Raw genomic sequence first — 27,511 nt, forward strand, 5'->3', positions numbered from 1 at the left:
TCGTCCGTCTCGATCGCTGATGCTGATTTTGGATTGCATTGAACTTTGCTGAGATGCTTCATCATGAACAGAATGAATAACTCCGCAATGTTTCTGTCCCTGGACTGTCGAAGTAGTGTTTACAAGCCTCTCAAACATAAATACTCTTGTCGATTTATTCGCATCTATGAAGAATCAGCATCCGACCTTCAACCAATCAAATTGTGGGTATTCGTCCCGTAAATTTAATTCTCCGATTATATTTTATTTTTGACTTGACACATGCTATGGATATTTCGTTGTATTCCGATAGACACACCAGAAGTTGAACACACGAACCCCAGCAGGGCATATCACCGTAATGAGAAATTTAAAGACAATCTCATATTCGCAAACGGAACTTGAAGTTGACCTGCCTCTGGCCGCCACAGCATGGGATGTCTCCAACAATACTATCATCTGTGCCTTTGGCCCGACACCCACAAACCCAGTTATTGAACTGAAGCGAAGAATATCAACGGGTGCAGAGGGAGCACAATTTGTCAACATAACATCCTGGGACGCCCCATGTCCGTTGCCGGATCTTGAATGCGACCAAATCTTACTTCTTCAGCACTTTTCTGATTCCGGCACGTCTTGCATTGTACTAGCAGGTGGAGATGTCGTGGTGGTTCGTGAGGACCCTTTGCCAGACCAGGAGAAGATTGAAATTGTCGGCACTGTCGATGTCGGAATATGTGCTGCTGCATGGGCTCCGGACGAGGAGCTTCTCGCTATCGTTACTCGATCAGACACGCTTGTTCTGATGAGCAGAAATTTCGAGCCACTAAATGAGACGGCCTTTTCCGCAGACGATCTGAAAGTCTCTAAGCAAGTCTCGGTAGGCTGGGGCCAAAGAGAAACTCAGTTTCAGGGCAGACGGGCGAAGGCTTTGCGAGATCCCACGGTCCCTGAAACCATTGACCAGGGAAAGTCCAGTCCTTACGAGGAAGGCAAAGTGACGATCAGCTGGCGAGGAGATGGGCAATACGTTGCTATCAATAGCATGATCCCCGGCCATCGACGTGTAATCAGGGTTTACACTCGCGAAGCTGCGCTCGACAGTGCGAGCGAGGCAGTAGACGGACTTGAGTCTGCACTCAGCTGGAGACCGTCTGGAAACCTCATTGCAGGCATCAAGCGCTCGCCAAACAAGACAGAGGTTGTATTCTTCGAAAGAAACGGTCTGCGGCACGGCCAATTTGACCTTAGATTGAGACAAGAAGAGTCGGAGAGCTGGGCTAGCCGCATTTTCCTGTCTTGGAATACTGATTCAACAGTGCTGGCCATATCCTTCAAGGACCGTGTACAGTTCTGGACCGTGGGAAACTATCACTACTATCTCAAACAAGAGTTCTTGTTTCCCGCGGCTCTTGATCCCGCCTCTCTCAGATGGCACCAAGAAACACCATTAAGGGCCATCCTCGGTACATTCGAGAGCTTGTTGGATATTGCATTCCTTCCAACGGTGGCTCGTGGAAGCACGGTGCCCCCATATGACCGTGGTGTCGTGGCAGTAATCGATGGGAAATTGCTAAAACTCACACCGCTGAAGCAAGCTGGGGTGCCTCCGCCTATGTCGTTCTGCGACGTCGCTTTCGACTACAACATTGTCGACTGTGCTGTCAGTCAAGACGGCCGGAAGATTGCTGTCTTAACCACACACACTCTCGAACTTTGTCAATGGTCAACTCGGACAGCATCCACAGGCGATTTCAGGTTTACACCATCTGTGCAACGTCATTCCCTACCACTACCAAATTCTGTTCGATACACACAGGTGGCAGAAAAGGGGGACCAAGTCTGCATCCTTGCCCCAGCTCAGAGCCACGAACCAGCGACATGTCTGAAACTAGCCTGGTCTAAGACATCTACATCGAAGGATTTTGAAGTGATATCTATACCTCAAGGAACTGACAATCTCTTGGTTGACGTCCACTACGACTCAATCGCGTGTACAAGCTCGAAGCTTGACAGGACATTCTTGCTCCCATATCAATCGGAGACTGACTCAAACCAACTGCTTGGCTCTCAGCCCAACTCTTGTTTGTTCGCCTTGCGCGATGTTGCCGATGCGGAGGTCAATGGGTTCGCCAACGGACACACAGCCCAGTACCGCAAAGCATCCTTGACCTCAAAGGACAATCTTTACATCGACGATATCTCCCTAGTACGAGAATGTACATCTTACGTACTCACGGATGCCCATCTGATCTTCACAACATCTCAACATCTTCTGAAGTTTGTCCACTTAACAGCTCCTTCGAACATGCAAGTTCCAGGCGACACCCCGGAGGTTGATGAGCGATGCCGCAGCGTTGAGCGAGGAGCAAAAATAGTCACAGTGATCCCCTCCATGTATGCTGTGATCCTACAAATGCCCCGAGGCAACACAGAGACGGTATATCCTCGCCTGCTCGTCCTTTCAGGCATACGTCACCACCTCAAACAACAAGACTATCTGTCGGCCTTCCTGGCCTGCCAGACACACCAAGTCGATATGAACATTCTGCACGATTACGATCCTGAGACGTTCCTAGCCAGCATTCCCAAATTCATCGAGCAATTGAAGAAGCCGAGTCGCATTGACGAATTCCTCTCAAAACTAAAGGACGAAGATGTGACCCAAACTCTCTACCGAGACACTCTCAACGTTGAACAAGCACTACCTGCACCACCGAAGCCGGGAACAAAGGTCAACAAGATCGCCGATGCCTTCTTGTCGGCCCTATCTCCTCACGCGTCGACATCCTTCCAGAACGTGATAACAGCACACGTCTGTAAACGGCCACCAGATCTCAACTCAGCCCTGACCATGATATCTACCATATTGTCTTCCTCCAGAGAGGAAGCCGAAACCGCCATCTCCCACCTCGTCTTCCTGACGGATTCGAACCGACTCTTCGACGCCGCCCTCGCGCTTTACGACCTCGAGTTGACCCTCCTCGTCGCACAAAGCGCCCAGCGCGATCCCAAAGAATACATGCCCTTCCTGCAATCTCTCCACGCCCTACCCACTCTTCGACGGCAATACACCATCGACAACCACCTGCACAAGTACGCCCGGGCCCTGTCCTCCCTGCACGCGCTCAAAGCACACGACGACGTCGAGGCCTACGCGGTCAAACACGAGCTGTACACGACGGCGCTCGACCTGTACAAGTACGACAAGGCACACCTCGAACACATCATGAGGCTCTACGCGCAGCACCTCGCGGCACAGTCCCAGCACAGCCACGCGGCCACGCTCTTTGAATCCCTGGGCGACTACGACGCCGCCTACCCCCTGTACGCCCTCGCCCACAAGTGGCGCGAGTCGCTGACGTGCGCGACGCTGGTCCCCCTGGACCCGGAGCGCCTCTTCTCCCTCGCCACGGCCCTCGCGGCCACGTGCACCGACGAGACGCGCGACTTCCGCGCCGCCGCCACCATCCACGGCGAGTACCTCAACGACACGCTCAGCGCGGCCCGCCTGTTCTGCCGGGGTTCGTACTTTGCCGACGCCAGCCGCGTCCTGGCCCTCCGCGGCCTCCGGTCCGAGATCCCGGGGGTCCTCGACGCCGCGCTGGCGGACAAGGTGGGCGAGATCCTCGAACTCATCGCCGACTGCAAGGCCCAGCTGGCCGCGCAGGTGCCCCGGATCGCCGAGCTGCGCAAGAAAAAGGAGGAGGACCCCCTCGCCTATTACGGCGGCGACCCTTCGTCCTCCTTGGCTGCCTCCAACAATAACGCCGTGGACATCCCGGACAACGTCTCCCTCGCCGCCACCGACGCCACCACGGCGGGAGGCCAGAGCCTTTTCACGCGCTACGGGAGCAACGCGAGCAAGTTCGGCGGCACCGTCGCGAGCAACGTGTCGCGCAAGACCAGCAAGACCAAGCGACGCGAGGAGCGGAAGCGGGCCCGTGGCAAAAAGGGCAGCGTGTACGAAGAAGAATACCTCCTCGCCAGCGTGGCGAGACTGGTCGAGCGGGTCAACGGCGTGCATGACGAGGTGCAGCGCTTGCTCAGCGGCCTGTCGAGGCGCGGCATGCGCGAGCAGGCGGCAAAGGTCGACGAGGTGCTCAGGGAAATGGTCGACTTGTGCGTCAAGGCCAAGGGAGAGGTGTGGCAGGTTGAAGCCGTGCAGCCCGAAGATACCCAGGCTGCCACCACCAATACCTACGACATCAACGGTGGGGGAAGACCTCCTGGTGCCGATGGGGTGTTTTGGGAGAGTCAACAAGGCTTGCAAATGAAAGAGCCGCCCGAAGTCAAGAAGTGGACGCCGAACGAGCTTGTGCCGGCGTGAATATGCACAAAACACATAAAAGCACAGAGGTTCTTGGAGGATGGAATGACGACAAGGATATACATCAATTAGGTCAGACCTGAAAATTATTCTATCTGACTTGTTCCATCTCTCGTCGAGGCTGCTGCCTTCCATTCATCCCATTTGATGTCTTTCTCTGGATTCCCGAGGATCGCTGGGAAGATTCCACTCTTCGAGACTCTTGCCTTGATTGTACTCTTTGTGGTTCTTTTGAGAAGAGTTGTCGACGGGTTGGTGGTTCTTCGACAGATTTGGGAGGCTGGGGCTCTGGCTTTGGAGGTTCAATTGCCTTCTTCGCCTGATTGAGATCGGTAATCCCCAAACCGACATCAAGTAAATAGAGTTGGAAAGCTGAAAGTAATTCTTTTAGTCCAGCTCTCAGTCTCTCAATAATGATTTGAACTTCTCCGATTCCTCTGCTTCCACCAGGGTTGTTCTTGGCGACAAAGTCCTCGATTATGGTTAAGGTTTTCGTGAATTGTCTTACAGTCTCTGGGACGGTGGGTGTTGCTTTACCATAAGTGTCCTCTGTGAGACTTGCAATGAGCATTTTGGTAAGTGAATCGACAACATCCACAATTACGGCAGCATCACTGTTCGGTGATCCTAGTACTGTGGCGTTGATTCTCGCTGTTTCCGTGGAGGTGAAAAACCATCCAACCGGGCTCTTCTGCAACGAATCCATCCATTGCTGGATCAGACTCTGTGATTGCGCCTGGGGAGAACCAGGAGGCCTGGCATACTCGAGCAACTTCGTCTCCATAGCCTTGGTCGTATTTTCGATCGGTGGTCGCCACGGCTGACTACTACTTCCAATCCTTCGTAGGGAACCTCCAACCAGTGATTCGCCCATAGATGGCTTTGGACTCGCCTTGAATATGGATTGTGTCTGTACCTCTGGCACAATATGCGGCAGGCTCTCTACGACATTCGATCCCTGGGGTTGCGACGCCTTTGGGGGTGGGCCTAGTATACGACTGTCAATCTCGCGTAGAATGTTCAGTCCAGCCTCTGACATTTGAGCCCATATTGGGCCAGTCGGTCGCTCAATATCTTCAAAAATGGTCTTTCTGCGATCTTTGTGGTTTTGGGCAATGATCGACAATTCCCAAAAAGCGAATGTCCTCACTACATCTCTCTTCGCTCGCAGTCCGGTGAGCAACGTCCCATTCGGATCTTTGCTTGTAGTTGATAAAGGAAATCCAGCCTTGGTTGGTTCCCTTCCAAGGTAAGTCAGGAACAGCATTGTTGTCATTTCCCATGTTGCGGCTAGCAAGAAACCTGCAATGAGACACCTGATCAAATGTACAGGGCCGAGGGGCGGCAGTCCGATGGGTCGAGCATTTGCCCTTGACAAGTTGTTGAACAGCTTTGCAATCGCCAGATGCACCTGCCAGAGTGGCCCTCGGAAGAACAAAGTGTTGAGAAATGGTGCCAAAACCATGACTGAGGTGGGAATAATGAAAATCCTCAGAACTGCCGAATATGTCTTCTGTTGGAATTGAGCTAGAATTGGCTTTTGTGGATGTGTGGTTTGTCCTTTTCCCTCTGTGTTTGGCGATACTGGCAGGGCTGAGATCGCAATCACAAGTGATGAATTGCCAAGGTAGAGATGTACCACAGCATAGGCGCAGCCCAGCAAAAGCGTGTATAAGCGCAGAAATATGGGTTTCTCATTGAGCATATCTGGGGCATTGTGGCCTCCCGGAATTGTCCAAGCAAGATCTGGTGCAGACCAAGTGTACACAGAGGTGAAGACGAATGCGGACAAGAGGTACCAGAAAAGAGTCCAAAAGGTTGTCGTACTCAGAGCCATCTTCCTGAACATGCCAAAAGGGGAGGTAGTTGTCTGGCGGCCGATTTTCAGTCCGGCGATCTGGGGGAAAAAGATGCAGAGGCTGCATAGTGAGAAGAGCAAAGCTTTGATTCCTGCAGGCCCAAGGGGAAACCATGACCAGAAGATATCTTGATGAATTAGCAAGTCATGCTGCAGAATCCGGAGAGGGTGTACCTTTCTTTGAGCCCAACCAGAAGGCATTATTGAGAGCGATCAGCAGAGATATCAAGACCGCATGTATAAATCTCGTGTGTAAGGCCGAGTTCAAAAAGCGTCGGTACGGTCGCGGGCGGGGAGGCGCCGGGGTCGCAGCTGGACTCGACATGTTCGCTGAAGAAGCGAGGTGTTCGGGATTCAGGAACGGACCATAGTATGAAGAGTTGCAGTCGTTCAACGACCGGCGTGGACTGCAATTGTGATGTTGTCTTCTTTACTGACTGGTAAGGTGCGAAATTTATTGGACGATGGTAAACAACACCTGCGCGTGCGATTCTCCAAAAAGTCGTCACTGCAGGGCAACGCCAAGTTCTTCTGAAGACTCTACGAATACGAATACGAATACGAGTCCCCTTTTATTTCCAAGTACATACCGATACTCGTCTCCTAATCTCTCTCTACCACTTGTCTCGCAATTCCTCCTCTACTCGCTGCGATATCTTACGTATCACTCAATTCCCGCTCTACTCGTATTTGGCCATGATGTGGTAGGTCTGTCGTTTCACTCGACAACAAAGAAAGGCGTAGTTGCCTTCAACGGGTTCTATCCTCTACAACAGCCACGTGCTCTCTCAGCTTGCTACATCAAGAACTTGGCCATCGTGACTGTGCTCTCATTGCAGCTCTCAATCGCCTAGAACGCCAGCCTGTCTCTGCTAGGCTTGGATTTCCAGGTTATGTTTATTGGGTGGGCTGACCAACCAGAGTGCCGCCCTTTTGCGTGCCTCGCGGACAAAAGTGTTGCCTGCGAAAGTTACTGTGGGTTGTACTTGGGTGCACCAAACACAAAAAGCTTTGGATTACCAGACAATTTCTTATGTTGCTGTACTCGTACATGTGCTACCGGTGCAGTCTAGATGCTCGCGACGGCCCGTTCATTACTAACGCTATAGTACACAGGTCTTTTCTCTTTGTTGGTCAATGCGTTGTTGAAGTTTCAACATGAGGCCTACAATATCAGCAAACCGTATGGTGGATTCGTAATGAACATACGAAAAGGCAGAGATATGCACAAGCGCCAACAGCGGTGCCTCCGCATTTGTTGCAACCGATGGTGGCATTCTCGTGCAAATTGTTTCCGGCAGGTCGGTGTTGATAGCCGCGCAACTGAATATGGAAGCAGCGGGGGCCCGAAGTCTGCCGAAACAAAGGAGCAAAAAGCCTTCAACAATGGTGCGATTGGGCTCCTGCTGAGCAAGGACCCCGTGGCGATGGACGAGGGCAGACCTCTGTACAGACGGGTTGGGATATTTCACAATACGCACCAGGACTGCACAGCCGTAACCGCAGGACACTTTGCCAATGCAAAGCCGGAGGTTGTCAGCTTGGTCTGAGTTGGACAGATTTAAGAAGAGGTCCCAATGGGAGTCATAGTTGATTTGGACAAATTCAGCAAGAGCTCCAAGCGGCAAATCACATTTGTGCAGGTAGTCGGCTCATTCACGGGGGCTTAGAAGCGCCTGGCACTTGGAGTAAAGCATTGTCGATGGGACTAGTAGAAATCTATGGTCTTTCTCTATCTAATAGTGTATGCAGATAGATATACACGTACATGTAGGTATACAGGCCACAGGAATTCTTTACGTCCCGCAAAGAAGAGCCATGTGACTTTCTGGTCGGTTAAAGTACAGTGAGAAAATGGCTAGATGGCCGACACCGCTGGGAACGCGAGGCTGAAGAAAAAAAAAGGATTCAATGGTCATGACCTTCTCCTGGCCGGCGCGATTGGCGCCCCTTCCCACGTTTCATGTGCTGGCACCGCCTCGCCCTTCATCAGCAGCGACAGGCTGCCGAGCTGGGCGCCCTCACCGACGTGACTGTTGGGCAAGCAGATCGAATACGGCATACAACACCCCTCCGCCTCGACGTCCACACGTCCGACCTTCATGACGCGGTCCTCGAATAAATGGGTCTGAGGCGCCGCGTGCATGTTCAAGACGGCTTCGTCGCCGATCTTCACCATGTCAAACTCGGTGATGTCGTGCGAGAGTAAAGTGGCCCGCGAGCCGACCTGCACGCCCAGCAACCGTAGGAAAAAGGCGAGGTAGGGTGTTCCCGTGAGCATTTCCACCAAGAACGGGACGGCCAAGGTTTCGTACGTCGAGGTTACGAACTCGGACTTCCAGACGTCCACGCTCCAGAGAGGCCATTCGGCACAGCGGTAGGTTCCGATGAGGATGAGCTTGAATATGAGGGTCGTGAAGAAGGATGGGAGACCAAACACTACGTGCATCGCATATTAGTATCTTGAAAAATGCTACATTTGAAAACAAAGAAGGGGAATCGAGAGAAAATGACATACCGAAGAAGTAGACAACCGGCATCATGAAAACACTTGCGACAATGCCAAGGTGGTCGTAGATGTGGCCAATGATGAGCGTGCTGTAGCCCAGAGCACCTGTGATGACCAAACGAGGCAGGAGAATGCGTGAGCCTTCGATGAAAAGTCGCACAGCAATCTGTCCGGGACGTGGATGAAACAGAAGATGCTCATCATGGTTCATCTGAGCCCTTTGGCGGGTAGGCATCAAGATGGGCGGGCTCCCAAAGCAGCTTTCGCCTTCCTTCAGCGGCGTGCTGGGCGAAGTCGAAAGGACGCCGATGAGGGTATTTGAAGCCATCACGGAGCCTTGGTGTACAAGCGCGGCGTTGCCGACAAAGGCGCGGTTTTGGAGGACTGTCTTCTTCAGCGTCACTGTATGGTTCCGCACGGTTTCGTTGCCCATCAAAACGTGGTCAGCCACAAAGGACTCGTCACCAATCTCTGTGAGCTCGTAGTTAATGCCTCGAGCAGTCGACACTTCAGCACGGCGCCCAATCTTGACACCCAGTGACCGCAGAAATGGTACCACATAGAGCGTCGCGTACACCGGATGCAAGATCATAAGACTCATATCCATGAGCCGGTCGATCAGCCATTTGCGGTACCAGTATACCGAGGTCGTGCGAAAAGATCGCTCAGTGACCTTACCAAGAACAAGCCAGCGCATCACGAGCAGTTGAAAGTATGTCAGGAAGAGATAGATTATGGCCGCAGGGACAATGACAATGGTGGTTTGTGTCCACCATCCAACGTTGGGAATGTTGAGGTAATCGAACAGCATCATGCTTGGAATCTGTGGCCCAAAGAACATGATCGGGAGCACGAATCCTGAGCTCATGACGACCGCCAGCGTCATGCAGGCAACTCGCATGCTGCCCGGTCGGTTTGCTTTCATGGCCCCAATCTCCTCCACATTCTCCTGGAATCGTGCAGGGGAGCCAGCCCAGCGCTGGCCTGTCGGAATGTAGCTTCCTCTCGGTACCATGCTGAGAGGACCAACTTCAGCCCCCTCTCCGATGATTGCTCCACCTTCAATAACGGTATGGCTACCGAGGTGAGTCTGTGATCTAATTTGAACTTCTTCGAGGATGAGGCGGCCACGCTCGATCCAGCTGGTGCTGATGATCATGTCTTTGTTAAGGCAGACATCGTCGCCTATTGATACCAGATCCATAGCGGGACCAGTATACAAGATACCCATGTGACATCCTTTGCCAATCCTGGCACCCAGGCAGCGTAAGATAGTTGGCAGCATGGGTGTCTCGGCAATCGTTACCATGTCAATGAGTTTGATGAAGTGGCCGACAAGCCACCATCTGTAGTAATACAAACCGTACAGGGGGTATTCACCGGGTCGTGCTCGCCCAAGCACTACCCATTTGCCAACGACAGCAAAAAGGGCCCTGACGACTGGTATAACCACAAAGGTGAAGTATGATCCCACTATAGCAGTTCGAATGTCGTATATGCGCAGTAATGCGTAGAACATAAGATATGGTCCGATGAGACTCACGCTTTGGATGGCGAAAAGGAGTACTAGAGCGGGTATTTGTGCAATGCTGCACAGGATATAGCGTCGGCGTGAAACGGGCCAGCTATCGGTCGTAGGTGACTCATTTGACCACAGTTCTTTCACCTCTAAAGTTGCCTCTGGCTTCTCGTCCGACGACCTGCCCCTTAGACTTGCCACGATACTCTCGGCTGTGCGGTTGAGATAAACACCCTGTAAGCCCAGGTCTTTAAAAATCGACCCTGTTGGGCTTTCTTTTCGAAGCTTAGAAACAAGTGACGCTGCAAGAAGGCTATGGCAGCCCAAGTCGCTGAACAGATCAACGTTTTCTGTGATATTGGTGGATTGTGGAAAGACTTTGGCCAATGTTTTCAGAAAAAAGTCGAGATCCGGATCATGGTTGAGCGTGAGGCTATCCGAAGCAGCATCCTTTTCGTTCTCTTCGCTACTATCGTCGCACTTGGAAGCCTGCAGGGAGGAGATTTCTTGAAGCGCTCTCATATTGATTTTTCCACTCGGAAGACGAGGTAGTTCACTTGCCGAAATGAAAAAGTATGCCTCTGGCTGCATATATGCTGGCAGAGGGCGGAGATGACTGCGTACATCTCCAAGCTCAACATCTCCTCCATCTTTCTCAACAATGTAAGCTTCCAGACGATTCGTGGAAGAAGAGAGAATGACACCGACTGTTTGCACCCCTGAATGCCCTGCGATGGCGTGTTCGATCTCGCCGAGCTCGATGCGAAAGCCTCGATGCTTGACCTGCGCGTCGATCCGTCCCAGGAATATAATGTCCAGATTATGATCTAGTCGAACCCGGTCTCCCGTACGGTACAGTCGCTCACCGGTATAAGATGCCAATGGGTGGCTGATGAACTTCTCCTGGGTGAGAGCTGGTCGTCCGATGTAGCCTTTTCCCAGACATTGACCACCAATGGCAAGCTCGCCCTCGACACCTTCCTTGATTTCAAGAGGTTTCCAAGTAGTTGGCAACTCATCCAGTACTGGGAGCAGTAAAGCGTGGTAGCCTGGAAGGGGCTTACCAATGGTAACTGTCTGCCCAGGGAATAGCTCTTTGAATGTCGCCGTCACTGTGGTTTCGGAGGGGCCGTATGTGTTCAAAATGCGCAGGTTGGAAGACCATAAGCGATTAACCAAAGCCTCTGGACAGGCTTCTCCGCCAAAATTGAGTAACCTGACGAAAGGAGGGAGGGGGCATTCCTCATCGAGCGAAGTCATGATGTTGATGAGGGTAGGCACGACGTTGACCACGGTCACACCACGTTGTGCCCAGATGCCGTTGGCACCTCCCAGACCTGGCACATCTTGACATTCAATGCGGTTCCCAATAGCTAGATGTGCACCTCCAGCTATGCTAACCCATCTGTCGAAACATTAGTGCATGTCTGGAGTTGTCGACACGGTACAAGTGCTTACGTTTCTTCGATAAACATATCGAAAGCCGCAGAAAAGCCCTGCCAGACGATGTCATCTGATCCGGTCTCAAGGATCGACCTTTCACTGAGGCAGAACATAAGAGCAGCATGGTGTGATATCGCTATTCCTTTGGGCGTTCCACTACTGCCTGAAGTGTAGATCATGTATGCTGTATCTTGTGGCTGGGGTGGTCTGCATCCGTCATTTCTTGACTCGGGTTTATGTATTTCCTGGTTGGATAACTGCTCAAACGTGATTACTTTGCATCCAGGAAGTCCCTCAGCTGCACTGCACGCAGCCTCATGATGTGCTTGATCGCACAACAAAATGGCTGCATTACTGTCCTGCAGGCATGCAGCAACGCGTTCGACGGGAGCATCGGCGTCAAATGGTAACCACGCAGCACCTGAAATGGTCGTGGCTAAGGTCGCAAGGTGAAGTTCAATTGATCTCTCCAGCCATATACCAACCACAGGGTTGGTTGTTTTCGAGGGTGGGAGGTGGTGAAACAATCTACGTCCAAGGTTGCAAGATCTTGAATATGCTTCGACATAAGAGAGAGTGGTCAAAGGGCTTTCTGGCGCAGATCGGAATGAGAAAAGGGTGGCATTTCCTCGATGTTCTGCTTGTCGGTGTAATAAGGCTGGAAGAGTGCAAACGCCTGCAATGGAAAAGCTCTCACTTGCATCTCTATCTGGTCGCAAGATGTATTCTTGTCTATGAAGAGACTGAGCGATCGCCATTGCAAAAGCTGGATTGAGTGAAAATCGCTGACCGGCAGCGTGAATCTATTCGATTTGGATGCCAAATATAATAAGTTTTCTAGAAGAATATGCTCACCGTACTCCGTATTTCGTTTTGAATTAGCTGGAAACATATTCGCTAGAGATTCAAGCATCAGGGGAATGCCGCGCGTCGTCAGTGCGCTGTCGATACAAGTAGATCTGCTCCATAATATCTAAAGGCCTCACCATGTTTGATTGAGTTTGAAACACTGTCGAATATGTGTATATTTATGCTTACCGCCTAGCGAATGCTTAGGATGCTTGGGTTCCTGTTTCAATTGTCGAATCAGACTTGCCCCAGGTTGAGCTCAATTAGTTCTCGTATTCTCCAAGTGATACTCATTTGCAACAACCTAGTTAGTTTCACAAACAACTCCCATTGTATTGCCTACTGGTAGAGTTTAAGGGGGAAGTCGTGGTCTGGCCCCGGCGAAATATACCAAGGCTACCGGTTTAGACTTCATTCAGCCTAGTGCCGAGGCCCTCAGAGTCGCCGCTGTGCTGACGACGACTGTCCGGCGTGGCGGATGCCATAAAAAGCATTACTGTTTGTCATTGATTTGACGTCTGGACCCTGCCATCTGCCCCAGATTTGTTCGATTGGATTCTCAGGCCCTATGCTTTCGGACTGGCCCAGGAGTGATAACAACAACTGATGGCTCGGACCTGAAACCGAATACGATGTGACCGCGTCTTCGAAAGGGACATAAACTTTGTGACAGGAGAGGACCTATCAAATAGGATCCCCTGAGATTGTGTAGCGCTAATAATAGGCCACTGAAGGGTGATGACAGAAGTGGACATACAGTACATGGAGGAGTCGACTGATGAGAAGATGTTCAGGTATGAAACTACGAGCACGTGGGTTCAGGACGAGGTGCTAGGTCAGTCTCACGTGATGTGAATGCACGTGATGCGGAGGCAGCATCGGTGTAACTAGAGGGACTGCAGCGTCTCGGTAGATCGCAGATCCCAGGCTCACCCAGGCTTCCACGATTCTACACCATCCAGACAACATTGTCACAGCAAATGAAGTTATCTCGAAGTCGCTAGGCTTGTCGCATACATCAACGTGACTTTCTGAAACAATTCGCCATGTCTTTCGACAGGTTGTCTTCTCTCGAGTCGCAACCAACCACCACCCGCCGAGAAGATGATCCTCACTATCAAGACGACCCGGAATTCCAGAAATTCACCGAGCAACTGTCTAACCGGCTGTTCGAGTTGATCACCAATATTTCACGGCTCTCCAATCAAATTTCGAAACGAGATACCGAGCGAGTGCGGGAGAGAATCCATGATCTTTTAGAGGAGACCCGGGATGGCTTCAAAGAGGTTGGAGAAGGTGTCAAAAGAGCCCAAACCTGGCCAGATCTCAATGTCAGTATCTCAGAACACATTACGGTCTCCTTCTCCTTGCTAACAAATCACAGCCAGCGCAAAGATACACGAACCAGAAGTTGTCCCGCGAGTTTGCCTCTGCCTTGTCCGAATTTCAGGTTGTGCAAAGAAGAGCGATCGAGAAAGAGAGGGCGTCAAAAGCAGCTTTGGAAGAAGCACACTCGGCGCAGTCACCATCAGGAGAAGGACAACAACAACTCCAATCTCTAGAAGAGCCCCGAGTGGCTCAGCAAGACGAGGTTGACTTCCAAGAGAATCTTATCATAGAGAGAGAAGGAGAGATTCGACAGATCGAGCAATCGGTGGGCGAGTTAAACGAGCTGTTCCGAGATGTTGCACATCTTGTTCGCGACCAAGGCGACATGCTGGACGCCATTGATGTCAACGTCGAGAACACCCTGACAGATACTCGTGGAGCGGATGTGGAGCTAAGAAGTGCCAGTCGATATCAAAAGGCCGCCCGCAACAAAGCATGCTGCCTATTGTTGATCATGGCAATTGTTCTGCTCATTGTTATACTTGCTGTCGTCCTTGGTTGATATTTGGCTATCGCAATTTGGCGTTGTGGTGCAGGTTCTGTTTTGGCACCCTTGCCTGTACAGTGGAGTTTTCTGAAAGTCTGTTCGATTAAGCCTTTGTCTCTTCAGGGAGGAACTGCATAAACGATCGCAGTATCTACTAATATGTAGAGACCAGCATGAGCGTAATCACAGAGACGTACGGAGTACAGAGTACAGATATCCCCCACTAAGATTTATTCTTCAAGAAGATTGTGAAGTAGATCAGATCATGGGGTCTCTGTGCAAGTCCAGTGCCTAAGGTCAGGGAATCGCTCTCCAATGCATGCATTGTGAGTCGTAAGGACATCAAGGAGTGCTCCAGCTGCTTTGAGACCAGAGGAGTGGTTCAGCCTCGTAGCCTTGCTTTGACGTCACGCGGCGGCGCGTCATGACTACAAGCGCGTTGATATTGTGGGCATCCATGCACGCACGCCTTGGAACCGTAGCCCTCGAGTCCCTAGTTTTATGCGACTTTCTGTGAATGTGTTGTACTTTGTAGAGCCACTCCTCGGTATGGAAAGTCATGCAATCACCATCTACATCCGAAAGATCAGCACTCGTCTCTGTTACCAGTAGTAGTTTGAACGCGAAATCCAACAGCTTGCGATACACCAAGAAGCGAAAGTACTCCGATCTCGAATCCAGAGAAGCCCACACAGAGATCCTCACAGCGACGGTCCTACCGGCCAGATCTCAGTCATGGGACCTTGAACGTGTGACGCTCCTAGCCAGAGCCTTCCTGCCGTTATCATGGCTCGACACGTCCCAACCTGCGACCGTCATTGTCTTTGAGACAACCACTTCTTTTGTGCAAAAGTGGAACCAGGGAGCTCTGATCGCTAGAGGGAAGCCCAATGATGGGCTCTATGCAATTGAAAGAGCCGGCTCCGAACATTTCGTCGCACTGGCATTGCAGAATTGGGTGTCAGAAGAATACTGCAAAGATGCCGCGTTGGGGAATGTGGCAGAGATAAGACTCGAGAATTTGCTTGGTAAAGATAATGTGGCTCAACAGACACACAGGAGAAGTGCTTCGGGGTCGAGTTTTACGGCATTACCAACACCGAAAAGCCCAAGGCGGCCGACGAACCGACGAGGAGCTCTTGCACGAATGTCCATTCTGACACAGAAAGACACAAAGATCCCGGAATCTGTATTCCAATCGTCCAGCTCACCTACCTTCATTCAGCAACCAGTCTCGGCACCATGCGCCTCCTCCTCGGACGCAGCATTGCCTATCACTCCCGCAGCACGCCCAGAGACGGTCAATCCATTTGAGCAGTCAGAAGGCGCGGCTGAAGACGTTTCGATATCTCAGCAAGCTCAGCTGCTCCCACACGCCGTGACTGTCGAGAACCCCTGTGCTTCTGAGCGTCTTCGTGGTCAGTATTTGGAACACCTATACACATCCAAGACATCTTTGGCCTTCTACGTCAAAGGCCCATTGAGTCGTGCACGCGCACATGTGAGGTCATCCGACAATCCGTCAACACTTATATCAGAACTCTTGGAATTTTACGGACAGGCCATCCTGCCAGCAAAGAAGATAGACACAAAATACAAAGAATCACTACCCAAGGTTCTCGAGGAACTGCCACTCGAAGATACCGAGCCATCGAAGAAGAAATCGCGAAAGAAGAAAACAAAGCTAGGCAAGGACTGTCTTTGGCCAGAAGAAGATGACTATGTCGGTAGATGGTGGCGTTCACGGGATCTCAGATCCATCTCCAGCTCTAGCGACCGCCAAACCGAGATCCGCCGGGAGCTGGCAGACCTTCGAATGAGGGAGACCAAGATGCAGTTGCTACTGATTCTCGAGTACATGCTACTTGAAATGGCAGCGTCGAAGCTGTCCGAGAAACCCGCCCACACAGACCCTGACGTCAAGGTCGAGTCAGTCGAAGACGATGGTCCTTCCATCCTTGCCAAAACTCCACAAAAATTCAGCAAAAAGAAGAAGCGCGATATCGTCAGCGAGCTCGATACGATTGTAGAGCGGCTATGTATCTGGCATTCTGTAAACCTGAGTGAGGGCACTGAATCCGAGACCGCGCCAAAAGACCACGCGCCCCAGCCTGGTGACAGTCTTCGGGAGTTTTGTAAAGATGTGCTTTGGCCATTCTATTCAGCAAAGCTGCCTGATCAGATGAAGGCCGTGTCACGAAAACTCTCGGGCTTGGAACCTTCACCGAAACGACCTACACAAACGTCTAAAGGATCTCACAAAACTACAGCTCCTGCTTCTCTGCCCAAGTCTAGACCGGGAGAACCACTCGTGAAACGCACGCTTCAACGTGTGTTGAGTGAAGACCATCTAGGTCGACACGCCTCGCCACCAACACTCTCACGCTCGTCGACAGGGCCTACAAAGCCTTCGATCCCGACCCTGAAACGTGAGCCCTCGGAACGGCCGATGTCCAGGGGCGGCATGCTTTCCAAGTCGGTCAGTTTCAGCAACCGAGAAATCGACCTCGTCGCCGACTCCAAGATCCACGACGCCAAACGTCGTAAGCTCGACAAACTCGCACAGCAGAAACAGGAACTCGAAGCCGCCATCGACGCTCTGAAAAGGCCTAGTAGGTCTGCAGTCGCGGCGGCTTTCATGGACGAGGTCGAGAAACGGCAACAGGAGAAGACGGTGCAGATCTCGGCGACTCCTCGAGCAAGACGCACTAGGGACCAAGGAGACTTCTTCTTGGAACCCGAACTTCCGCCTATGCCGACGCAGGTGCGTCAGGAAGAGACGTCGGTCATTCCATCGTCGACGCGAAAACCACTGGCTACAGCACCTGGTGGTGGCATTAGACCGGGTTCGAGTGGCAGTGTTGTTCGATCGTCGGGAACGAAAAGGGCTGTTTTGTCTGCGATACACGAGACGCCATCTCGAGCTAAGGAAAGGAAAAGGTCGGATCCATCGGTTTTGTCGAGGATCTGCGACGATTTCTTCGACCAGGACGACGACGATGATGAGCGCGAGAGGGATGAAGAAGCGATGGGAGTAGCTGTACTGTCTCGGTCGGCGCGTCCTTCTGCCAACTGTTACGACGGCACATCAGACCCGCCCATGATCGAACCTCGGTCAGATTTGGGTATGTCGTCTTCGCAGATGAGTAGCTCGCGAAGGGATGAGCTGCGCATGACTCGCTCGCAGCGTCCTGTACTGTTTACACCCCTCAGAAAATCCGATGTGCGCATCGAGCATGCGTTCCGTGATGCGCCCGAGATCCCTCGACAGGCAGGTCTGATGATGAACCGTGTCATGGGCGGGCATGGTCGAGCGCTGGACTTTGGATTTGTTGGCCAGCAGGAGGGGGTAGAACATGTCGCAGGGAACTCTTCACCTATTTGGTCTCGGGACGCGGAGAAGCAGAAGGAGGAGGCCACTACTGTCCGGCGCGTTGCCGAGAACGAAGACGAAGATATATATGATCAACTCGGCTGGAACGATGACTTTGACCTGTGATATGTCACATGGATTCATAATCGTAAGGTCATGTTCTCATACGAGAGATAGGACCCGAAATTAATGAACAAGAACTGGCTGAAATTTGATCATGATTCACAAGAGCCTGTTGACATCATTTCCTGACAATAACGAGTACATTCAGCGGATCCGATCCCTCCCTTCAAAGTTTTTCAAGTCTTCCAGGAGTGGTGAGATTACCCCGTCAAATACCGTTCTCTGAAATTCCTCGTCGTCGAGCTGCATGTTCTTCGTGTCCGGCCAAAAGAGACATTTGTCAACGACGTCACCGTATCGACAGCCGCTTTCTGCGTAGACGCGATGCAATACGCGGGCTGCCGTCTTGAGGTCGGAGACTGCGTCGACAGGATCAGCGTCTTCGGGTATCTGAAGTGACGACAAGGGCGTGCAAAGAGACAATTCAACCAATGAGAGCGCCAGAGGGAAGAGAAGGGCGCAACGGATCAGGGAGCTGCTCGAAGTCACCGCCGTGACTGGCTGTGATGTCTCGTTCCTCTCTGGACAACTTACGTCGTGAGCAGAGAGGTATACCCGATCGAGCAGCGTCGGAGTGCTGCTTTTTGGTGTCTTGAACAGAATGTCTTGTGTTCGCCAGTGTGGCCTTAGCCAGCTACCCTGGTACTGCAAGACGCTCAAAGCCAAAGTCGCTGCAAGAGATAGTCGGTCATGACGGCTGAGCATGAAGCTTTGATTGGCAATGTTGAACCTGAAACTGTCCTTTGCAGACGACTCGAGCACGTCTGCTAGCGTCTTCGTAGGGACGTCGCTGTCCACCTTGTCGGTGAGGTAGACATTGTACCGGTGCACTGGGTCGCAACGGTCAAGGATGGACCCAAGCAGCTTGTCATCAACATTTTGTGCACACAATGCAGAACACATGTTGGAGATTTGTTTGGGCGCAGGGAGGTTGTCCACTCGTGGCCAGGGAACAGTCTCTAGTGTGGACTCGACGATGGCAGCAAACGTGACCCTGCGATCTGGGCCAGCGTTTTTGGTAACGACCGCCGATGCAGACTTTGCTTTGGCAAGTGGAACAGTCGCGACTGGTTCGGATATGATAGGAATTGTCTCTACTTCTTGCCAGTACCAGGAAGGTTTCGCTGTGCTGGTGGACTTTGAAGCGAACACCATTCGCAACTTGGGAAGCAAGCATTCTTGAGTCTGGTATTTCGATTCGTCTTCATCCAGAGACTGCGGCTCAATCCTGAGGTGCACACAATGTGATGCTCTGCATGGGCAGGTCCAGTAGGCCCCATTTACGATTGCATTGTACAGATTTGCGGCATGCTTGCGAGCGTTTCTGTATTTCAGAAGAGGTTTCCTTTTATACACTCGGTGCTTTCTTGTGGTTTCACGACGACGTGATTGTTCAATCAGCGTCTTAAGAGCTCCGTTTGCACCTTCAACCTTGGACAGGAGTTCATTGTAGATTGATTTAGAGAAGATATCCTTGAATTTCTTCAGCTCGCGTTCAACAGTGCCGGCATCGTCCCAAGATATTTGTGCAGATGTCGAGGAGTCCAGCCCAAGCTTTGCAGATAGACATTGTAGCTCTCGAGAAATCTCGGTGGTTGTCCTAATGAATACGTCGTAATTTCGATCGAGCTTTCGGCGCAACTTACGCTGAAACGCCTGGTCTTTCCAGGACGACCCAAGAGGACAATTGATCAAGTCGGATATTTCTTCCTCATATTCAACCACTCCTTCTAGGGCTTGTTCCAGTGAATTCAGTAGGATTGCATGTTGAGTCCCCAACCTCGTCGAATATTCCTCCAGCTGTCGCCGATACCGTTTGTTGCGGAAGCCCTTGAGAGTCTCGATGCCTTGGACGTAGGTGTCTAACTGATTTACGACAAGGGGCAAGATGGCTAGAACAACGCCCACGGTTTCGATACCTGTCACCATTTTCAGTCGTCTTGCATATTGACAATGAAGAGATTCGAAGGAGTGGGAAAGAAGAGTCACAGCCTTACGGTCAACTCAGCTCAACTCATCCCCGCCTTTTGAACATTCATACCCTGGTCGACAACCAATAGTCAGAAGCAATGGCGGTGGCAGTGTCGGTAGTCACGACAGGCTATGCGACATGTGAGAGGCTTGTGCATAGCACCGCCTTGGAGCAAGGACTTCTCAGAATTTTGCAAGTAGCATCGTCAGCCTTTCTGGAGCCTTTGCTTTGAACACGAGAGATTGAACAGAACTCCAACAGCGTCCGAGTCTCTTGAATTATTGTTGGTGTCGTTGATCTCGATCGTCCCGCGCGGCTGCTTCCTTCCGTTGACGGGCCGAATTCTTAAGGCATCAGCACCGGGCAATGTCTACAATATCTGCTCTTCTTATCGATTGTCTCAGGGACTTCAACGCACTCTTGGGCCGAGGCGATCTTGCAGCTCATGAGATTGAGGTCCCTATGAACCTATGGAAAGACGAACTAGGTAGATTGCGCGTTTGGGCAAGCAACATCGGTGCTCACCAGACCGGTCAATCCTCACTCGACTTTCGCCTTAGAGACGCGTCTCATATCAAAGACCAGACCATTAAACTCCTACAAAGGCTCCGTCGGATACTGAAGGATTTGGAAGAACTTCTGAACGATCCAGACCACGACAACGCTTCGTCGTCGGCTAACCAAGATGATGAACCGGAAACACAAGAGATTTATGAGAGCCTGGTCGACGCAATCAGCTGCCTTTTCCAGCTTTCCATGGTCATTCGCCGCCCAATACAACATGATCGTCTTCTAGGCACTAGAAAAGCTGACGCCGCTCCCTTTGAGCCCTATGACCGCGTACACGTCGGTCAGAAATACCCTCGGCTCACTCAAGTGGTCGTAGATCGACTTGGTTCTGCCATTTCCAGGCGCAGAGCATCTCTGAGATATCGAGAGCGACATCACGCAAAGCTTAGTAAAAATATCGACCACGTCGTGGATGAGACGAAGGATGCAACGTCTACTCAACTCTCTGAGACCATTGCGACTGGCTTCGTCGAACAGACCAATATAACTTTCGACGACACTGCGTCCACTTCCGGCGTATCACAGACTTCCTATGCACCGAGCTTATGGGAAGGCAGCGACCGACTCACTGTCCCTCCGCCACCCAAAGAATCAGCGAATGAACAGCCCTTCGAATGCCCATATTGCTTCTACATCGTCACAATTAGGGACAAGACTTCATGGGTGCGCCACGTCTTTCGAGATCTCATGCCGTACACATGTGTCTTTCCCGATTGCTCTGCCCCGAATCAGCTATACAACAGCCGTCGAGAATGGTTCCACCACATGAGGAGTGCTCATACGTCTGAATTGGACTCACAGTCTCAATGTCCTTTGCAATGCAGCACTGCATCCATCTCTGCTATGCACTTGGAAAGCCATATTGGACGACACCTGGAAGAGTTGGCCTTATTTGCTATGCCACGAGCTATTCCCGATGATGAGGGCGATCCCGAAAACCGCCAAAGCACCAGCTCCTGGGAAGAGGAAGACTGGGAAAGGGATGTAGACGATGATGGGGGATCAGTCAGCGAAGGCAATGTCTATGATGATGAGCGTGCGCTTGTTGCTGACGCATCCGATCCTTCTACCATTGGTCATCAGCCCACAGCCAACCCTATACCTCCGGCTAATACTGATAGCGACAGCGATAATGAACAGGCATTCAGGCTAAGATACGACCCTGTGCCTCGAAACAGTGAAACCAAGACCGATGTTGAGCGCCCTACGGCGACCCCAAACGGAGGGGCGGTGCCTTCAAAGAGCCCGTGGACACAAATCCCTAAAGGTTTGGTGGACGTCCAAGTCCTCCGGTCGCGTGGACTCGATTTTGAAGAGGATGAGATATTCTACTACGTCTTTGCGGATTTATCCCATGTGAGTCCATGATAACATTACACTCTTCCCTGCGCCGCTAAACTTTCTCCAGGAGACTCTTTACAGCATCCTACTTCAGTCTCAAAGCACCGGCAACGAGACAGATTCCCAGGCTTCTGAAGCAGATGAAGAGGGTATCTCTACTCATCGCGCGTTGAAACGCGGCGGATTACTTATGCTTCGCCCATCACGCGATGATGAGTATTTTGTCATGTACAGGTTTGCAAAGCATGCAAGTAAATGCACACTCTGTGCCGACCCATACGACTCCTATCAACAAGGACATGGCCTGTGTGACCGCGGCCGGAGCTATGCTAGATATGTTTTCTCCCATCTTTCCTATAGGGGCGGAAAAGCTTTCTCTAGGATCGATAGAGCTTATGGCAACCCTATCGAAGTCCGCATCCCAGCTGAATGTGAAGTTATTCATGGACTCTTCAGGGCTCTAGAACATGGTATGGGCTTGAGCAGGCGTAAGAAACCAACCATTGTGGACCCGAATGAGAAACCCGTGATTGTTGAAATGCTCCCGCGAAGGGTGAAGGAAACCAGAGATGTCCAACAATTAGAAGAGCCCTCTTTGGCGGTTCTGCCGCCCGATGAAACGGAAGGAAGGACCTATGAAATATTGAGGCTGGTGAATGCCTCGAACGAAGTATATCATCATCCAAAAGACATGAGACTGCCTGTGTCTGCGGACGCACCCTTGGATCCCAATCTCCTCGAAGGCGACCCCGAACCCGAAGTTGAACACTATCGAAGGTCTTTTGATGTGTCTACTTCAAGAGGTGACTCTATCGGTAATTGGGACTTTGTTCAAAGTCCAAATTTGCTCGACTTCAGAACAGAAGAAGCTGAACAGAGTAAACTTCTGCAACATGAAGAAAATGACGAGATGCAATCGACAGAACAAGACGAGGGCACTGCGACGAAGGCGTCCGAACGGGATGTACAAACACCCAAAGGTAGCTTTACAGATTCTCAAGGAATGTACGTTGAGAATTCCGACTCTGGTCGTGAACAATTCAAGTTATCAGAAGACTCAAACCACGATGAGGAGATTCTACGCGATGCAGCGTGGACCAAGATCAGTCGTGCCCTGGTGAACCCGGAAGCCTTGGAAGAAGCAGGCGAGAGTTTCGAAGCAGGAGACGACTATGTTATTGTTCATCGAGTAGTTCGACAGGCGGAGATAACCAGATTATCCAAACGCACTGCTGAAATCAGAGGTAAGAGAACGTTGTCGCTCGGCTCTACTAATACTTTTGTATCTAACTTTCACCACAGAAGAACGGGAAAGGCAATGGATGATTGAACATGAGAGGAGAGAGGCCGACCTGGAAGAAGATAAGACGGTGCAGGAAGAGGTCAAGAGGCGAGCTGAGCTGATCAGAAAAGAAGACGATGATGATTATATGATACCGGGATGGGGTGCCAGTTTCGGACCCATATTTAAGAAGAATGAGTTCTGACATGACTTGATCTGAAGACTTGCGTTTGATCGAACGATCTGTGTTTTGTACAAGATGGAATGAAACATCTAGCTCCGAGTCTTTGAAGGTGAATACGACGGAATGAATCACACTTTTGGAAGTCTCAATGATGGTAGTATCGGTGCGGATTGAGGTTCGAAGATTACACATGCAAAGACATTATACATGTAAACGCATCTATGATGCATACCTAATAGGTAGCCGGCTTTCTTCTTCCTCGTGCATTACCCTATATGCAGAGGTGATAGCGTTGGATTAATGCCACACTTTTCGAGAATGGTGATCTTAAGTGTAAGTGTGAGCGTGATTGTCCCTTGACACTGTCATTGTAAATTTGTGCATATACATGCTGTCATTTCGTAGATTTGGACATGTAAAGAAGCTAGCTGATTACAATCCCGGATCCACATTCATCAAATCGTCACTCATGATGTGCAGGACCTGGGTGAAGGTCCTGAGTCTCCGTCCGGAGATGCCGTCCATCAGGTTGGCAAAGTCCAACAGGACCCTCCGGGCACTCTCGTAGCCCCCCTGGTGGACGACGCCGTTGAGACTCACGGTGCCGCCGTGCTTGACGAACTGGTAGACGAGGGACCGGCAGGATTCGTCCTCGCGGTTGGCCGTCAGGCTCCGGTCGGCGGGGTGTTGGTCGAGGGATTCGTCCTTGAAACCCAAATCGTGAAGCTCCGTCCAATCCGGGTCGGCCTCGATGAGTTCGACGGGGGCGGTACCTTGACGGGAAGACGAACCCGGTTGGACCATGAACAGATACAGGCCCAGCACGAGGGCCGAGGCGAAAAGCGCCGTCACGGAATGGATGGTGACATTGTCCGAGACCCGCCTCTCCGACATGAGGCGGAAGTTTTGGGCGGCGTGGACGCAAGCCCGGCGGGCCGACTGAGTTTGGGACCACTGACCGATACTTTCCAGTGCCCCCGTGGCGGGCGCGGCGCCGTGACGGCCGGCCGCCAGCTCGAACATGCGGAAATCGGACAGCAACATGATGCACAAACTGTGCCACAATACCGTACAGTTGGTGTCGTCGCTGCTGGAGGACGAAAGTGGGCCGGCCGTGTGGGTGGCGGCGAGCACGGCGGGGATGAGAGTCCCGGCCCGCACGTCGCCCGAGTAGACGTGCCAGGGTACAAAGGACCCGATGGTCAGCTGGTCCGGTGGCATCAACCTCTGGTAGGCCTCTAGCATCTGGATCTGGAGCAGGGCCAGCAGGCTCGAACGACCCAGGTAACCCAGCTGTTGACCGCCACCACCCACGGGTTGCATGTCGTGGTGCTGGTGGAGGTCCTCGATGCGGAACCGAGGTGCGCTCTGGCTCTTGCCGCTCCTCAACAAAGACTGCCACTGCGTGGCCGATTTGGCCTGGAAGAGTGCCTCGTCGCACGGGGCCACCACGCACACTGACTCGGACCGGATGATGGGCGCCCTCGACAATAGATTAGAATACCACGAGTCCACGAGCAAGAGTCCCAGAATCAGCCGTTTGGCCGATTCGATCCGGCTCCACACCTTCCACCGGTCGTCGGATTCGGACATTTCGGACAGCAACGCGTCCAGGGATTGTCCGTCCCCGGCGGCGAACAGGCCGTTCTGTTGGACCATGGAGATCAAACTGACGTAGAGCATCTGGCTCTGGTTGAACGAGTCCCGGTCACCGGTCACCACGGACAGGTTGAGCGTGAGCAGCGCCGTGGCAAAGACGACGAGTTGTTGGGTCGGCGAGGCGGACGTGGCCGCGCACGCCGACAGATCGTTGCACACGCGTTGGAGAAAGCTGGGGAACATCTTGGCCACGAATTTGGTCGCCCCCGTGGTGCCCAGTATACTCAGACCGATCAGGCACATGGCGAAGAGCATGGGTGAAGGTGTGGTGCGGACGGAGAACGTGGCCATGTGGATAAAGGGTACCGTGGGGTGGAACCGTCTGAAGAAGAGACCGAGTGCGATGTCGAGAATCTCGGCGGGAGGGAATTCCTCGTTGCCTTGCTGTAGCTGAAGAGACGGGTCGACGACCGGTTGTAGTTTCGGCGAGTGGTAGACCGAAGGTGCCGGGGTCCGGAACGCGTCTCGCAACCGTACCCTGCAGTCGATGTCGAGGCCCCAGTTCGAGGTTGTGCGAAAGTCTTCGGCCGTCGTGGGTGATTCGGAAAAGAGATTGTCTAGACGTAACGCCGCCACCTCTTTCCAAAGGATGGGCATTATGCGATGTACCCGGCCGGGGCGGGGACCCCAACACCGCTGCACCCTCGAGAACCGTTCTCGGGGCACTTTGTCGATGGTCTTGAGTCGATCGGCATTCTCGTACGCTCTGCCATTTGTCAGGTCTTTGGGGTCGGCAAATTGCTGTGTAGGGTCCGTCAGGCCGTACGTTTGAAGAAAGTCCGGTGATTGATCGAGATCGCCCAGCGACGGGAACAACCACATTTGAAAGGGGTCATGGAAGTTGTTTTGGTTCGGGTCTGATGGAGGTAGCCATTCCATGTGACTGTCTGCGAAATGGTTGGGTGCCATCTCCGACCTGGGGGTTTGTGCGGGATTTCCACCAGGGGTCGTGACAGAGGTCTCAAATGTCGACGCGTTGCCACCACTATTTTGGGACGGAGACTGCTTTTGCGGCTGTGGTGGCTGAGGCATCTTGTTCATGGTGTTGATTGGAGAAGGAATGGTCCAAGAGGTGCTGGACATGCCCATGTGGAGAGGATTGGAGGGTGTGGTAGTCGAATCCAAGAACGGAGTGGAAAGGTCCAGGGAATGCCTAGGGGGTTGTTGGGTAGTTTCATTCCCTTGAGGTGGATGATAGTTGGGCGGCGATAGTATTTGCATCAAGGGAATGCCAGTTTGAGTACTACTTGCCAGGGCGGCAGGTGAATTGACGTCGAATTCATTTTGGGCAGTCTGAGGAGCGACGCCCTCGGAAATAGTGTTCCTACGGCTGGCCGTCGCTTTGTTGGTGGCTGTTTTGTCGTTCTTTTGAGCATGACATTTCATATGCCGAAACAGGACATCGCTGCAGTATCGGTTAGAATGGCTATACTGTAGGGGGGAAACAGTATCGAAAACAGAAGTACTTGCCTTCGAGAGAAAGCTTTGTCACAGATGGTGCATGGATAAGGACGTTCTCGAGTATCTGAGCACGACGAATGAGTATAGAGTACAGTGACATCAATTTAGCGCGGGGGTCGTTGCACTTACGCGAGCGTTCATGGCGTTTGAAGTGCTCTGTTTTGGTGAAGCGGCGACCGCATACGGTGCACTGTCGTAAGACCATGCTTGCAATTACGGTAAGTGGTGGTTGAAGTCAAGCGTCCCGCAAAGACGTCAAGGGAAAAGGGAATGTGGGAGAGGTGGAGGAGAGAGGAATCTGGGTGATGTTCTTTTGCGGCGGGAAAGATTGAGGACGAAGGGTGAACGTCCAAGTAGAGCGGCGTCGGCAGTGCAGAAGGTCCAGGGTCCGAGGTTCTGAACGATCTCTGTATTCAGGGTTCAGGGTTCTAAGCACGTGGTCTGGGCTGATGCTGTCGAATCAGCGGGGAAGAATGAATGCAGATAGACGACAGTGAGGTGCTTCCCACTGCATGAACAGTATGAGGAATGGTGTAGGAGGGGGAAGAGTCATGGACGGATTGAGAAAAAGTCGGATGCGGGTTGGAAGAGGGACTGGGGGGAGAGATGAGATTGTGTGGAGGACGAGGATCCAGGGTGATGGAGGGAAGAGGAGGAGGAGGACGAGGAGGAAGAAGAAGACGATGGACGAATGAGAAAATTGCCAATCGACCAACTTCTGGGGATCCAAATGGTGGAGAGGCAACCCGCGATTTCATTGGTTCGGGATCCGGAGAAACTGGAGGGGCCGGGGGGATCCAAGAGGGGACGAGGAGAATGAGAGATTCAGTATTACTAACTACGAGGCGCCGACTACGTTACGGGTATGTGTATGTATCTCTCCTGTTCAATAATGAGTACGAGTACAGCAATCTCTTCCTGGCACCTTTGTCGAGAACACACATCTAACTTCTCTGGGGTACGGGGGCTGTCGACAGAGCCGATTAACAAAATCTGCCTCCGAATCCGATGTGGCAATTTCGAAAGACAGACTCCTTGATAGGTATCATGATCCAAAACCCGTGCTCGTTTGGTCACTAGACAGCTTTTCATTAGCTATTTACTCCATGACTCGTACATGCAGACGCCATTGTGCGCCAACCCCAGGTCATAAGTCTGCGGTAGAACTTCCCCGGAGGAGCCT

General features: G+C 52.0%; 7 protein-coding genes across 7 annotated transcripts; 4 read left to right on the forward strand and 3 right to left on the reverse strand.

The window, feature by feature from the left end:
• The first annotated feature begins 298 nt into the window (after positions 1-298).
• Positions 299-4,775, forward strand: PV06_02113 (uncharacterized protein). The gene has a single exon (XM_016402760.1). The coding sequence runs from the start codon at positions 341-343 to the stop codon at positions 4,307-4,309; it is 3,969 nt and encodes a 1,322-aa protein (XP_016266657.1). The 5' UTR covers positions 299-340; the 3' UTR covers positions 4,310-4,775.
• Positions 4,047-6,612, reverse strand: PV06_02114 (uncharacterized protein). The gene is made up of 2 exons (XM_016402761.1): positions 6,342-6,612; positions 4,047-6,295 (listed from the first exon to the last, which is right to left on the reverse strand). The coding sequence occupies exons 1-2, from the start codon at positions 6,490-6,492 to the stop codon at positions 4,401-4,403; spliced, it is 2,046 nt and encodes a 681-aa protein (XP_016266658.1). The 5' UTR covers positions 6,493-6,612; the 3' UTR covers positions 4,047-4,400.
• A 1,263-nt stretch (positions 6,613-7,875) lies between these two features.
• On the reverse strand, positions 7,876-12,638 carry PV06_02115 (uncharacterized protein). The gene is made up of 3 exons (XM_016402762.1): positions 11,654-12,638; positions 8,686-11,600; positions 7,876-8,606 (listed from the first exon to the last, which is right to left on the reverse strand). The coding sequence occupies exons 1-3, from the start codon at positions 12,394-12,396 to the stop codon at positions 8,083-8,085; spliced, it is 4,182 nt and encodes a 1,393-aa protein (XP_016266659.1). The 5' UTR covers positions 12,397-12,638; the 3' UTR covers positions 7,876-8,082.
• A 790-nt stretch (positions 12,639-13,428) lies between these two features.
• Positions 13,429-14,600, forward strand: PV06_02116 (uncharacterized protein). The gene is made up of 2 exons (XM_016402763.1): positions 13,429-13,818; positions 13,872-14,600. The coding sequence occupies exons 1-2, from the start codon at positions 13,534-13,536 to the stop codon at positions 14,376-14,378; spliced, it is 792 nt and encodes a 263-aa protein (XP_016266660.1). The 5' UTR covers positions 13,429-13,533; the 3' UTR covers positions 14,379-14,600.
• Positions 14,601-14,861: 261 nt separating this feature from the next.
• Positions 14,862-17,862, forward strand: PV06_02117 (uncharacterized protein; the record flags this gene model as incomplete). The annotated part of the gene is made up of 1 exon (XM_016402764.1): positions 14,862-17,862. Exon 1 carries the CDS (start codon positions 14,923-14,925, stop codon positions 17,860-17,862), a length of 2,940 nt encoding a protein of 979 aa, XP_016266661.1. The 5' UTR covers positions 14,862-14,922.
• Positions 17,863-20,197: 2,335 nt separating this feature from the next.
• Positions 20,198-23,229, forward strand: PV06_02118 (uncharacterized protein; the record flags this gene model as incomplete). Its single annotated transcript, XM_016402765.1, has 3 exons — positions 20,198-21,757; positions 21,810-22,986; positions 23,045-23,229. The coding sequence occupies 3 exons, from the start codon at positions 20,198-20,200 to the stop codon at positions 23,227-23,229; spliced, it is 2,922 nt and encodes a 973-aa protein (XP_016266662.1).
• Positions 23,230-23,640: 411 nt separating this feature from the next.
• PV06_02119 (uncharacterized protein) lies at positions 23,641-26,469 on the reverse strand (the record flags this gene model as incomplete). Its single annotated transcript, XM_016402766.1, has 3 exons — positions 23,641-26,272; positions 26,334-26,392; positions 26,458-26,469. The coding sequence occupies 3 exons, from the start codon at positions 26,467-26,469 to the stop codon at positions 23,641-23,643; spliced, it is 2,703 nt and encodes a 900-aa protein (XP_016266663.1).
• Positions 26,470-27,511: the final 1,042 nt, after the last annotated feature.

The sequence above is a fragment of the Exophiala oligosperma genome, assembly GCF_000835515.1.
Source record: "Exophiala oligosperma strain CBS 72588 unplaced genomic scaffold supercont1.2, whole genome shotgun sequence".
Taxonomy (NCBI): Eukaryota; Fungi; Ascomycota; class Eurotiomycetes; order Chaetothyriales; family Herpotrichiellaceae; genus Exophiala; species Exophiala oligosperma.